Source organism: Tursiops truncatus, chromosome 1, assembly GCF_011762595.2.
Source record: "Tursiops truncatus isolate mTurTru1 chromosome 1, mTurTru1.mat.Y, whole genome shotgun sequence".
Lineage (NCBI taxonomy): Eukaryota > Metazoa > Chordata > Mammalia > Artiodactyla > Delphinidae > Tursiops > Tursiops truncatus.
The window spans coordinates 177544028-177557995 of record NC_047034.1 but is presented as its reverse complement, the minus strand read 5'-3'; the positions used below and the strand labels follow the sequence as shown (position 1 = coordinate 177557995).

General features: G+C 47.8%; 2 protein-coding genes across 7 annotated transcripts in view; one reads left to right on the top strand and one right to left on the bottom strand.

The window, feature by feature from the left end:
• Positions 1-13968, bottom strand: part of RERE (arginine-glutamic acid dipeptide repeats) — a 428266-nt gene that overhangs the window by 55659 nt on the left and 358639 nt on the right. For all 6 annotated transcript variants that reach the window (XM_033843759.2, XM_033843770.2, XM_033843768.2 and 3 more), the window contains one exon: positions 6058-6138. In XM_033843759.2, the coding sequence (XP_033699650.1) occupies positions 6058-6138 (81 nt within the window). The remainder of the gene's footprint in view (positions 1-6057; positions 6139-13968) is intronic.
• Positions 6050-12427, top strand: LOC141277194 (uncharacterized). The gene is made up of 2 exons (XM_073796611.1): positions 6050-8006; positions 8637-12427. The coding sequence occupies exon 1, from the start codon at positions 6161-6163 to the stop codon at positions 7592-7594; it is 1434 nt and encodes a 477-aa protein (XP_073652712.1). The 5' UTR covers positions 6050-6160; the 3' UTR covers positions 7595-8006; positions 8637-12427.

Below are 13968 nucleotides of genomic sequence, written 5' to 3'. Positions count from 1 at the left end.
CTTGCTTCTCTTTATAGACATCCCACCATTACAGTGCTCAGTGGCACACAAAATTTTCTAAAACTGAACCATATGGCATGTTTAACTAGCTCTGAAAATGGGAATATTTATTTTATTATTCATTGGGTCTTCGTTGTCGTGCACGGGCTTTCTCTGGTTGCGGCGAGCGGGGGCTACTCTTCGTTGCACTGCACGGGCTTCTTGTTGTGGTGGCTTCTCCTGTTGCGAAGCAGGGGCTCTAGGCGCACAGGCTTTAGTAGTTGTGGCTCGTGGGCTCTAGAGTGCAGGCTCAGTAGTTGAGGCGCACGGGCTTAGTTGCTCCGCGGCGTGTGGGATCTTCCCGGCCCAGAGCTCGAGCCCGTGTCCCCTGCATTGGCAGGCAATCGGATTCTTAACCACTGCACCACCAGGGAAGTCCCTGATTACCTGGTCTTAAAGCCCTGTCTCAATAGTGGTTATTCTTTGATGGGGGAACATGCTCTCTGCAAAAGATATTTTGCCTGAAGAAACGAACAACTAACATTCAGTAGTTATGCATATACTTAATAGAATTCGTTCCCAAAAATATGGCTGAGAAAGGTGGTTGATTTTCATGTTATTTCTCAAAAATTTAAATCTCCAATATTTTCATCCTATCACCCAAGGTTAAAAAAGCTCGAAACATCAAAAACAGCTGCCCCTCGGTCCCATTCAAAAAAACAAAAACAAACAAAAAAATAGTGACACGTTTTCAATAGAGAAAGTCAAGATAAAAGACTTCCATTCCCACAAGTCACTGACGATTCCCCACTTTCTGTCCTACTACTAGACTATTAAGAACCTCCTCTCTGGTCTCCATCTCGTTGGTGCTGCTCAAGAATGCTCACCTCCCATGCTCTCACCTCTCTTCTCAAAAGACTTCAATGGGTCCCCAAACGCACTCTTTGGAGAGAGAGCAAGGTCCCCCCAAGTCTACCTCCAAGCCATAAACTTGGCCTAAATCCCACTGCATCAGCTCGTGCAGCCTTCTCTCCGACCGCACTCATGGACTTGCCGGGCACGTTTTGCAATTTCCTCTCTCCATGCCTTTGCTCGTGATATTTCCAACAGCTGGAAAGTCGCTTTCCTTCCACCCTCCCAACCATGGCCTATATCCTTCCTTCCTTCGAAGCTCAGTTCAAACACCACATCCTCCAATTAGCCTTCCAGAAACCCCCAGGCTCTGTGCTCACTCTGTGGGACCCGGACCTCTCCCAGGGCCCTAAGCACAAACTGGCAAACATGGCAGGCCTGCAAATGGCTCATCTTCCCTGCTGCAATGCCAGCTCCCTGCAGGGCACGGGTGGCACCTTGCTCTCTCTATAGACATCCCACCATTACAGCGCTCAGTGGTACACAAAATTTTCTAAAATTGAACCATATGGCATGTTTAACTAGCTCTGAAAATGGGAAGTGGGTGAAAATGGATTTCTGGCATAGTAAGTATTAAGGCACCAGTAACTGGGTTTACAAATAACACGAGCTTCATCTCTGTTGGGCTAGGTATTCAAAAATAAAACTAAGAGATGAGAAAGAGAGTCAAGAGTGTGTGCCTGTCCCCCTGCTCCATCCAGGGGCTAATAATCCTCTAGGGGCACCTCTTCTCCCTATCAAGTCGGGGTGGATCAAATTGTCTTCTCACCAAGGTTAGTTGCCGCTGAGACAGGTCACTAAGTGCATGCTCCCTGTCTACGATGCAATGCTGGCTAGATCTGTCCAAGCGCCAGCAGACAGAGCTTTACACAAAGGCCAGCCAGGATTCAAGGGACAACCACCCCAGTGTCAGACACGGAAAAGTCTTTGGTTCAAACAACAAAGAGATGTTCTCAGCATGAAAGAAGATACTATATGTCACTGTCACCTGAGTAATCATCTCATGTTTTTGAAGAAAACTACAATGTGTAAAAATCAAAGGAAAAATTATTTTTGGAACACCTATGATTTTGTGTTATTTGTAACATGGATTCCCCTCCTGGTAATTAAGATTCAACACTATTAGGTCTCCTGTTTTTTCAGGAATTACCTTAGCATCAAAGGTCATGTGATTCATCAAGCCAAAGATTACGCGGCAGTGCTTAAAGCAGAACCCAAGAAGCCTTGTTCCCCATCATTTTCTCAGAAGCTCAGCTACGGGGCACTCACTGTGATTTATACAAATGTACTAATACCCAAGATTCTGATGTGGTTTAGGCCAAAGAGTGTCTTGAGAGAGAAGAAGCATACAGCCAAGGGGAACCTGAGATGCTTAGCAAAAATTCTTTACCGTATTTTACTACTAATTATACATCTTGTAAGCATTTGCGGGAGGCAAGTAGTTCTAGAGGAAGGGAGAACGGGGAGAAAGACAATCAACTACAGGATATTTGCACCACTGTGATACTAAACTATCTGACTTGCAGTTATTCTCTTGGGTAACATGAGGTTAACATGTAATACCCACTCAACTAAACCTCTATGAACAGTTGGTTTTCCACAATCACAGTCACTATTCCCACTTCAGTGGGCAGCAGTGTTCAGAGAAAAGCCAGATTTAGCTCCTGAGTAATAAACACCAGAAACCAAAAGAGCTGGGAGAGCTCTCCGTATCCGTGCCTACCAGGAAGCTCTGAACGTACATCGGCACCCAGTGGCCTGGTAAGCGTGGAAGTCTCCTCAACAAAGCTTCAAGACAGAGGAATTCCATCTTTTAGACTAGGCAGTGCCCTCCACCCACTCTGTTTTTCAATTAAATGGGTTTTCTGCAAGACAGATTAATGAAAAACAGGTAATTTCTTTTTATATAGGTTCAATATGTTTACAAGCAGAATATAATTCTGTACTTTTCATAGCATTTAGCTACTTTACATAGTATTCAGGGTAGATAAGAAGAACAATCATTTTCAAGTGTTTTTATGCACTCTTTATATAGACGGTATCTCATTTAAATTCTCAAAACAATTCTGGGGGGGGGGAGGGAGACCCAAGCGGGAGGGGATATGTGTATACATGTAGCTGATTCACTCTGTTCTACAACAGAAACTAACACATTGTAAAGAATTATACTCCGATAAAAAAAATTAAATTTAATTTAAAAATTAAAAAAAATTTCTAAGGGGTAGAAGGATCACCCCATTGTACAGACCCAGACATTAAAGGACAGGAGGCTGAATAATCTGCTTAAGGCCCTATGGCAGGTAAGTGGCAGAGGAGAGAAGAACCATCACTTTGGTCTCAGGCACAGCGACAGCCAACGATGTACAAACATTTTATAAAGATTCTAACACCAATAAAATTCTCATGCAAACACACACCATTTTAGGGAAAATAATTTCCTAGACCCTGTCAGGATTTGACCTGAACTTGCCAATGAACAGCTCAAAGAAGACTTCCCAGTTAAAAGAGATCATCAAGTACTATAGTTACTGGTAAGGCCAAGAATAGAACACAGTCTGCTGACCCCACACCCATGCCCAATCAGGCGCGTTCTTCTGGATGCTGACACCCTTCTGAAGTTTCAAGTTGGTTGAGAATAGCAAAGAAATGAGTTAATAATTCCGGTAAATAGAAGACAATATGGAAAGTATCTAGGTTAGCGGGATTTGCTGTGTGTGTGTGTGTGTGTGTGTGCGCACACGCACACACACACACACACACACACACACACACACATATGTGTGTATTTTTATAAGGCATGACCGTATGAAGATTTCTACCTAGGAAGTTTTGAACCAAGAACACTGGTACCTACAAATTTTCTCATCTTCTGCAGCAAAAATGAAAAATAACCTTTGCCCTCCCCTCTGTATGACTTGTGAATGATTAGCCTGGCCATGTTGATAACTAAGGAAAATATGAGTGCTGCTCCCAGCTGACTAGAATGCTTAAGATTTATCCTACTACCAACCTCCTCCAATTCCATGCAAAAGACAGCAGGACACTAGGAATAGTTAGCCAATGTTCAGCCCTAATAAATTCTCCAGTGCTGCAAACAACTCTCCCATCAGCTCCAATGACTGTGCCCTGGGGAAGAGGCTGGAAACAGGAAGACCGCTGGGTGCCAGAGGAGATGGGAGGATTGGAGCCACATGGCTGGGAAACAGGGAATGCAGAGAAGTGATGGGGAAGCGTCTCAGGAAAGAGGCGCCTGGAAAAGACCAGAGAACCTGCTCAAAAGGTTGCTGTACTGAGAACTTCTGTGTGGCAAAAAAAGAGGCTACTACTGAGTCAGACATCATCAGTAAGAATAATCGACAACCAAGAGCAAGAGGAAAAACAGATTAGAAGACCATTCCCTAGGTTAAACGTTATTCAGATCCCTTTTCACAGGGGAGATAAAAATGCAAAGCGTCTGGCATTTCCAAATGTTAGACACCAGATTTTAGATTCAGTGCTTAATCTTGCTATTAAGTTTACTTTTTAAAAGAGAAAGATAAAATAACTGTAGAGGGATATCTTGTATCAAATTCTTCATGTTTTGCAACTTTTAGCAGAGCACAGGGAGAGAGAAAATTGAGTTGAGAGGTTATAATCTGGCCCCTCACATCAGCTCAAATCTACTCAAAGATCTCTCTCATTTTCACTCCAACTGGGCCAAACCAAAATTCCTATACTTTACAGGGTAAAGCCTTTTTAGTTTTTACTTCAAATAACTGAAATCCTCAGAAAACGTAAAAAGTATTTCTTTCATTGCTCCACATTAAATACCTCTTACCACTCTGTTCTGGAAAGAGCAAAAAGTCACTTGATTATATAGAGTGATAATATATTTTAGTTTAATGTCCATAAACAAGCTTTTTTTTTTCAACTATCCTCAAAATGACCCATCTCAGCATATTTACATGTATAATAAATACTGAAAACTTAATCTAACTATGATTGATTAATGCAAACCACCAATTTATATGAGGCTATACTTGAAATCTCAGAACGCTTCTCCCCTATTATGAGGTCTGTTTATAAGGTGCTGTACAGAAAACGTGTCCAGAAACGGTTTTAAAAAAAAAAAAAAACCTGAATAAAAGAACCAAAATTGAATAAGAGGAAATCAATAAACAATACCCAATTAGAAAACCAAAACCCAAACCAACCCATCAGCTTTTGTCATGGGTATTCTTCATGGGTATTCTCCTCCATCCACTCCCAAAACCTGGGGTGGGGGAAGCAGCACTCGATGTCTAAATATTCGCCTCCCATCCCCAAGTCCTGAAGTGCACTTCTGTAGTACTTGGGCCACAGGCACTGGTAAGTGGCTGGCCTACTCCACCCCTCCACCCCCACCCCCCCAACCCCCGTCTCCCCTATTCCTTGGCCTAGCCGCAGGGAGGACTTTCCCCACCCTCCTCCAATACCACCTGTAGGAAACCACAGGCACATTCAGGTAAGACTGAATGAATCTCCTGCTAGCATTCTCTTTACATAACTTCACTCCCAAGCCTCCTTAGCAAACCCACCTACCCCAAGTTTAACAAGAGCGTTCATCAGACCTGATTCTCAGCTTTGTGAAATATCAAAGGAATTTTTAAAAACCTCATTTCAAGCAACTTACAGGGATCCTTGTGTATCTGTCCAATAAAAAGTGCAAACTTTTAGGGCTGGAAAATTAGGTACAACTACTCTTCAAAACTTAGCAACATTAAAAAAAATAAAAGTCCCCAGAGAATTTAAAGTATATTGAGCTACAAACCTCTTAGCTCTATTGTTTGTTGATGACTTTTGTCAATAACCAAATCCAAACTAGCGATAAATGATATTTTCTATTTCACCCACTGTATTTAAAATTAGATGTTAACTCCCCAACACCCCAGACTCCCCGCCCCCCCCAACCTCTCTTGCCAAAGACTCTTCTGTTCTGAAATCCACTTTCTTGGGGATAAGCATAATCAGTCACTTTACCATCTAGAATCCTGAGCTAAAACTAAAGGTGAAGGAAGTAAAATTAATAGAATCCTAGAGGCCAGCACAACACAGGGTTAAAGGAAAGCATTTCACAAGATCAAGTGCGGAGAAGCAGCAGGAGCGAAGAGGAAAAAATCAAGTTACATAAAGTCCAATTGTACTCACTGTTTCCTTACTGGGAAGCAGCTCCTTTCGAATTCGGAAGAAGTTCTTGCCGTACTGCCTGAGCCCCTTAACGAAGCGTTTCTGTGATAAAAAGAAACAACAAATGGGATGTAAAAGCCAAAAACAACACAGGATGTCAGCAAAGATCTCTGCAATCAGCAGAATAACAACCCCAAAGAAGTCCGAGCTAGGGAACGTCGACACGGCTGGGGGAATATTTCAGCAGCACAGCCGGGACCCGCGCCCAGACAGCCTCCGTCAGATCCCCAGTCCCGCACTCGGACAGGCTGAGGAGGACGTCCCGTGTCTGAGGCAAGCAGCCGTCTGTGCCTTCGCTGCCTCCGGTCTCTGCATCGGTCCACGGAGGTATAAACAACACATACGCTCCGTGCTTCCATCAATAAAACAGCACAACTGGTCCCCACCTGAGAACGAAGCTTCCCAAAGTGCCGAGCAGAAGAGGGGAACGGGAGCAAAGCTGGAGACTTTTCTCCAGAAGGGCACCCTGGAGGCTTCAAAGGCCTTTCGTTCGTCCGGGGAATTCACCAGGACGGCAGCAGCACCGCGGCAATCCACCGGGCCCGAACCCCGGCCGGCCTGCGTGCCCCGCCACGCCGGCCGCAAGAGCCGCCCCGGGGCACCAGGCACCCAAACACCAGCACCCCTCCTCCTTCCCGGCCCCTCCCCGTCCCCGTTCCCTCGGCAGCCCGGGGACTTTCACTTTGTCCCATTCCTCCTGGGCAGCCCCTCCCCGCCACAGCGGGGCCACTGCCGGATCCCCGGACCCCACCTTGGCCCGCGAAGTCGGGTCCCGCGCGGCCGACCGCCGGCAGCCACAGGTACGCGGGGCCGCCGCGGGCCGCACTCAGGGTCCGGGTGGCGGGAGGCCGCGCCTGTCACTCGGCTCGCGCTCGGGTTCGGGCTCGGGCTCCGGCTCCACAAAGCGCAGGGCGGAGGCGGCCGGGCGGCTCGGCGTGTGACCGCGGCGGGGCCGCGCGGCGCGGGGCGCGGGGCTGGGGCGGCCGCCGCCGCCGCCGCCGCCGCCGCCGCCGCCGGGGGAGGAGGCCGGAGCGGCGCGCAGAGCCCAGCGCGGCCGCGGGAGGCTGCAAAAGGCGGCCTGGATCGCCGCGCCGCCCGCCGGCCCGGCTGCGGCCTCCGCCCCGAGGCCCCGCGCGGGACCCCGGCCCGGTACCTCGGTTTCCTCCTTCCGAACAGCGGGAGTCGACCCGGGCGGCGGAGCACGGAAACTTCCTCCCCGCCGCGGCGGGCGCGAGCGGAGGGCGCCCGCGGGGCTGGCTCCGGGCTGGGGCCCTCCCCGGGCTGCTCCGTCTCCGGACCTCCCCCCGGGCGGGCAGAGTCAGCAGCGCACGCCCGCCGCACCCGGGCTGCGAAGCGGGGGGGGCTGGCCCCGACGACCCCCGAGGTCCCTCCGGCCCGGGATTGTGGGCGGCCGCTCCCGCCCGGCCCAGGCCTCAGCCGGCACCTCGCAGGGCGCCGTTTCACAACTAAATCACCGCGGAAGCTTCCCAGCCAATAAATCACCTGCCCACCGGGAGGGGAGTCCCTCCCACTCCCCGCGGTTGAGACCAGCCGGGCGAATTCAGTGAAGAGCCAGACTTGGCCGGGAAGACCGATCTGCAACCTCCTACTCCATTCCTGGAGGCTCTGCATTTTCAGATTTCACCCCTTTCTAAGATATGACTCATCACTGTCAGTTTTCAACATAATTCGTATAGTTCAAAAGGAAAAATCTGGCAAGGCACAAGAAAGAAGCAAGCTCTGCTCTAGTCTGAAGCAGAGTGACCCTCGTTACCTGAAAAAAGTATCATTTACATGCTCAGCACGCATCCCGGGCTGCGTGCAGAGCACCTCCACATCTTCACATCTCCACCGGGATGTGGAGAGGAACGAGACTGCCCTGCCCTCAAGGAGCAGGCCTGGCAAACAGGGTAAACAGATCAATCTCTGGGCCCCAACGAAAAGCAGCAGAGGAACAAAGGGCGGGAGGTGGGGTCAGGAGGAGGAAGCAACTTACTCTGCTGCCGTCGTAGGGGCGAGACAAGGGGGAGCATGAGCCTCTCAGGTGGGCTCAGCAGGGCTCCAGGCAGAGGGGTCAGCCAGGAAGGGCACACAGATCACCCTGGGAACTGCGAGGAGGGCAGGGTGTACGGAGTGGAGTCCCAGCAGGTAAGACTGAAGAGGTGGGGAGAGGGTCAGGTTGCAAAGAACCTTCCAGGCCAGGCTGAAGAGTTCTGCTCCTAGCTGTAGGCCAGCGGAGAAGTGTAAGCAAGAGCGTTCCATGAAAAGACGGCACAGAGACTGCTCTGGTGGCAGTGTGGCCCTCGGCGTGCATTAGGGACAGACTGGCCGCAATGCAGTTAAAAAGGCTAGAGAGGGGGCCCAGGTGTGAGATGAGGATGACCGGAGCCCAACCTCAGCCTTCAGAATTAATGCTTCTTAATCTACTCGTTAAGAAGTTAAGTATTTAGTGAGCACCTAACACTGGGAGGAATTTTAAAAATAACAACAACAAAAAAGGTAGCCATGGACCTTTATTAAAAGGGATTCATTTTTTGCAGGTAAGATAAATGTGAGGTGATTACAGAACAATCTGAGACTTAGGTCGGCCAAGCATGAAGTAGTGAAGGGCAGCTCACCAGTGCTGCAAGGGAGCCGAGAAGAGGGATGGACTGTTGTTCAGAATGCCTTCACGGAAGCAGATCGAGAAGAGCAGACAGCATCTGCAGGTGTGGAGGAGTGGGAAGGCCCTCCAGGAAAGACAGAGGCAGAGAATAGGAAGTGGCAATCAGACAGGGAGAGTCTATACAAAGCTGAGGTGGGCTCTGGCGTGAGTCAGATGGTGGAATGGCAGGGCCATGCATGTGTGAGGACACGCAACAGGTTCACTGGGAGAGGCCGGCCCAGTGAAGGAGCACCTGAGAAAGGCTGAACCTGGAAGAGCAGGGTAATGTGGGAGAGTTCTGCAAACGTGAGTTCAGACCCTGATTCCTCCACTTGTTATAATCCTCTGAACAGCATCCATTCAACAGTTATGAAGTACCTACTATATGTCAGGAGCCTCAAAGTCCTCACAACCTAAAAGGAAGTACTGCTATTATCTCCATTTTACCGACAAGGAAGCTGAGGCACCATGGGTTAAGTAACCAGACCAAGGTCACCCAACTCCTCAGCGGTCAAGGCAGAATTCAAACCCGGGCTCCAAAATCCATGCCCTGCAGCACTACTGCCACAGTCTCGGTGAAGTGGGCCAAGAGTCTACGGAGGTCAGCAATTTCAGTCATGGTCCCATGATCTGCGACTCTGCCCTTTCCATCTGCCCCTCCAAATCAAATCAACTCTTCAGTATTCTTCCTAAGAAAGGTCTTTCAGTGCCTTCCTTTCCCGCTCATTCCAGCAGTAGTCGCAGGCCAAACCCTCACCCTTCCTTCCTACTAGCCAGCTTCCTAACCCATCTCCCTCATCCAGCCATTTACAAGCCTCTGCTGAGGAACTTTTCAAAACCACGGATTTCATCATGAGTCCTACACCATCTTGCCCCCAGGCCCTACCTAAGAATAGCTCTTTGACCTCTTCAGGTGGTGTTTAACCCTTAGCCCTGCATTCAAGGCGCACCAGGATCCTGTCCTGGCCTACCTTTCCAAACAGATGTCCAGTAATGCCAACTGGTCCATGCTACCACCTCTGTCTGAACTTCCGACTCTGGGGTACCTTTAATACTTCTCTCCACAGCCTACCTCCAGTTCACCTCAAACTCAAGCTCAAATCCCTCCCACCCCAAAATGAGACTTCCCTGACAGTCCCCATCCCCATTCACTTCGCATTTATTTATTTGTAAAAGGCCTTATGTACTCATAGTGTCTATGAGCTCTGAAAAGACAGGAATTGTATCTTATACCACCTTGCCTCCCTATAGCATTAGGCAGCTGGAGCTCCCAAGTCTGTGATACACAGATGAAACAAACCATGAGATGACAAGAGCCTGGGCTAGGGTGGTCACAGTGGAAATAGACTGTTAAATGCCAAAGGGTCCATTTTGAACTTTGATAACAAAGTTGATCTTACCGGCTCCATGACACCAAACTCTGCTGATTTTTCTCATATCACCTGGTGGCTTAATTCTCTCCTCCACCTCTGAGTCTCCCCAAGGCTTTGTTCTAGGTTTTCTGCTCCCCACAAACTCCCTCCCAATATGACTTCCACTGCTCCCATGGCTCTAAATACCATCCAAGATTCTCACTACTATTTCTAAGGCTAATCTATGGTCCAAGCCCATTTGGGAACACTTGTCTCACAGACATTTCAAACTAACTACTTCCAGAAATATGGATTTGACATCTGATGGTGAACACAAACCACTGCTGTCAGTGTATATCAATGACTATGCTATCAAGTGCAAAGCACCACTGGCCCCACTTTTTTAAAAAAAGGAAGTAAAAGCTTCATGTGGCCTGTACTGTTACTTCTCTATGGAAAGCCACAAGGCCTCAAACTGGCAAAACATCTGCTTCTCAGAGACCAGCCTTTACCTTGTGGTTTACCAGAAATGTAGAGTAGCCTTTAAAATCGAAACAAAGCCAACCCACTCAGAGTGGTCAATGATTAGAATAGGTCAGTATGTTAAATAGGTTACTGAGGCTGTAGTCTCCGTTCCCTCAATTCATTCATCTCTCTGCAAATGAAGACCCTGACTTTTTTTAAGACTTTAATTTCATAATTAACACTATCGACTCACAGACAGACAGGTACTGGAAGCTTCTAAACGAAAGTTCACAGACGCGGTCTGTTTCTTAATAGCATTCTAGCAGTTGAGCTGAAATTCAGCATTTCCAGTGCTGAGATTCAAGGCCTCATGAATTATGTCTCTGTCCCTTAGCTGTTCTGTCCCTGATGGTGTATAGACGTTAGACTGCTAAGATGCCAAGGGTGCAGGAGAAAGAAGGCTGCTCCTTCCCGAGGCGGGAGCTGTGGCTGGGCCGCTGCTCCGAGTGCCGGGCAGCCCTGCTTCTTACGCTCCGCAGGCTTGCAGTCTGGCCACTCTCAGAGCCGTGAGCTGAGGTTCCCCGGGTGTTGGCACTGTTTTCTCTGGTGCTCTTTGTTTTCAATCAACCTGTGTGTTTTTTGGGAGCAGAAGACAAGTCCTCTTCTATTTCTCAATCGTCATAGCCAGATGAGACCCAAATATACATACAGATTTATTAATGGCAAGGAGACTGTGCTTTGCTTTGTTTTACAACTTAGTTTGTGATTGCGCTCCAATTTTGATTTTATCTACTGAAATATATTTTGACATACAACACTGTGTTACAAGGTACACAACATGTTAATCTGATACGTTTATACACTGTAAAATGATTGCCATTGTAGTGATAATCATGTTACATAATTACTCCCCAGGTTTTAGACACATTGCTATAGTTTTTTCTATTATTGAGCTGAAACTTCATGTCACCATCAGAAGTTATCTACCTATAAGTTCCTGGTAGAGAACATTTAATTCTTGGCTTTAAAAAAAGTGAGTTACCTGAACACAGTACTTGCTGTTAAATTTGGGTCTGAGTAGAATCTGGGGAGCTCTATTTCTCATTTTTGGTAGAATGGAAAGAATGTGAGATTCAAACTCAGAAGTCCTAGGATCTGGTCTGCTTCTCTGTTCCACAGAGTAATTCTGACACGGCTGTTTAGACACAGCCACTTTTGAAATGGGAGATACGTAATAGGGATAAACGTAATTGGGTGAAAATGCGATAACATTCTCTCTTATGATAAAGTAACAAGCTCAAAAGTTCCGCTCATTATTGCTGAGCCTGCCCCAGCTCAGAGCCTCCCAAGCCCTGTGCCCATGGGCGATGACGGCCTCACCGGCTGCCCAGACACTGACTGTCTCCCACCGGGTGGGGGGAAGGGGTGGACCAGGGTTGGCCTGGGGCAAGCAGCTTCACTGTCCTGTGTCGGGATGAGAGAAAGGCAGGGAGGCACCACCTATTCAACAATAAAAGCAGCCAGCACTGAGCAGTACTCCCATGGCGGGCACTCTCCTAGGGGCTCTACACCAACTGACTCACTGAAGCACCGCAATAACCTTACAAGGCAGGGGCTACTAATATCTCCATTTTACAGATGGGAAAACTAACCACGTGTCACCAAATCCTTGAACCAGGGTGGGAGGGTCAAGACTGACAAATGTAAACAGTCAGGGAACTTCAGGGATGGGGTGAAGGCTAAAAATGGAGTTGAGGAGAGTGTGTGGATCAGGGCTACGATGGGCACCTGCTGCCTGCGTTTGCATTTCAAGATTTTAAGTGTTTCTCAAAGGTCTACGAATGGACAAATAAAGGCCATATTCTCGAAACTTAATTTATTCTTGTCTCGGTTTGTTCATCTTTTAAACTGGCCATAAAATACCTGCCCTACCTATCTCAAAAAAGATTACTCTTAATATCAAATTGGATTGCACCCAGAGGAGTACTGGGTAGATGAGACCAAAGACTAAGGTGCACTTATCTCCCTCGTGTGCACGTGAAACTCCCAACGCTGCTCATCTCAAGTGCTGGATATGACCTGTGTCTACAGAAGAGGAGAGGAGCCAGGGGAGAGGGGCAATGCTGCAAAAATGGCTAAAAGATAACTCTGCATTAACCCCTGGCTGAGAGCTTTCAAAATTAACTCCCTCTGGTGAATTTTAACTAGTGTATCACAGTCAGAAACTCACCAGGACTTCTGAAAAGCGACTCTTACTCAGTCCTCTTACATAACTGTTTGGAAAACACTGCAGGTATTAAAGTGAGTCCCACTGTGAAAATGGCTCCTGCTCTACCCTGTTTTCCGCACAAAATTTTATGTTAATGACTTGCTGCTTCTCAGGGGACTGAAGAACAGGCAGATCTGCAAGTAAGCAAACCACAGTTGCCCCCAGTGGAGAGACAAAAGTGTAAGCCCACAAGCCAGGCAGAGAGTAAGAGGAATTGTCCACTGGTCTTCTGAAGGTGTAGAGAAGCAGCAGCAGCAGAAAACTGAAGACGCTTCCTAAATGTGGGCCTATGTTAATGAGGGGTAGGGAGAAAAAAGAGAAGACCGATGCCAAGCGGAAGAAATAAACGCCTTTCCAGACATCTGTATTCCAGGACTCCTACCTGTTCACTCAACAGTGGCTCTCACTGAGCAACCACCAGATGAGAACCTATTGCATTTCATCCATATAACCCTGTTTGTTACAGATTCCCATCACCCCATATCGAAAACACGCTTCCGGCTAGAGATACACTATTGATACTGCTTTGAAAAGTATCATTTGGGTTTTGATTTAAAATATTTAACACATCAACGAAAGGACGACCCAAGTAAAGCATGACGTTTTCAATAAACAGCAGCGGAAGCAGTGCGTCTGAGAGGAGACAGGCCAGCAAGCCGTGGTGGGCATCTCCGAGCTTCCTGGGATGTTGCTTCTAATTTCTTGTTGACTCTACTTTGTAAGTACACGTTGAATTTACTAGCAGTATTCCAGAATAACTAGTTAATAGTTAAGTTCCATTCAACTAGTTATAGTTTAAAAACAGCAAATAGGATCACAATTTAAAATAATAACCACAGGGCTTCCCTGGTGGCGCAGTGGTTGAGGGTCTGCCTGCCAATGCAGGGGACATGGGTTCGAGCCCTGGTCTGGGAGGGTCCCACATGTCGCGGAGCAACTAGGCCCGTGAGCCACAACTACTGAGCCTGCACGTCTGGAGCCTGTGCTCCACAACAGGAGAGGCTGCGGCAGTGAGAGGCCCGTGTACCGCGATGAGGAGTGGCCCCCGCTCGCCACGACTAGAGAAAGCCCTCGCACAGAAACGAAGACCCAACGCAGCCAAAAATAAATAAATTTTTAAAATAAAATAAAATAATAACCAC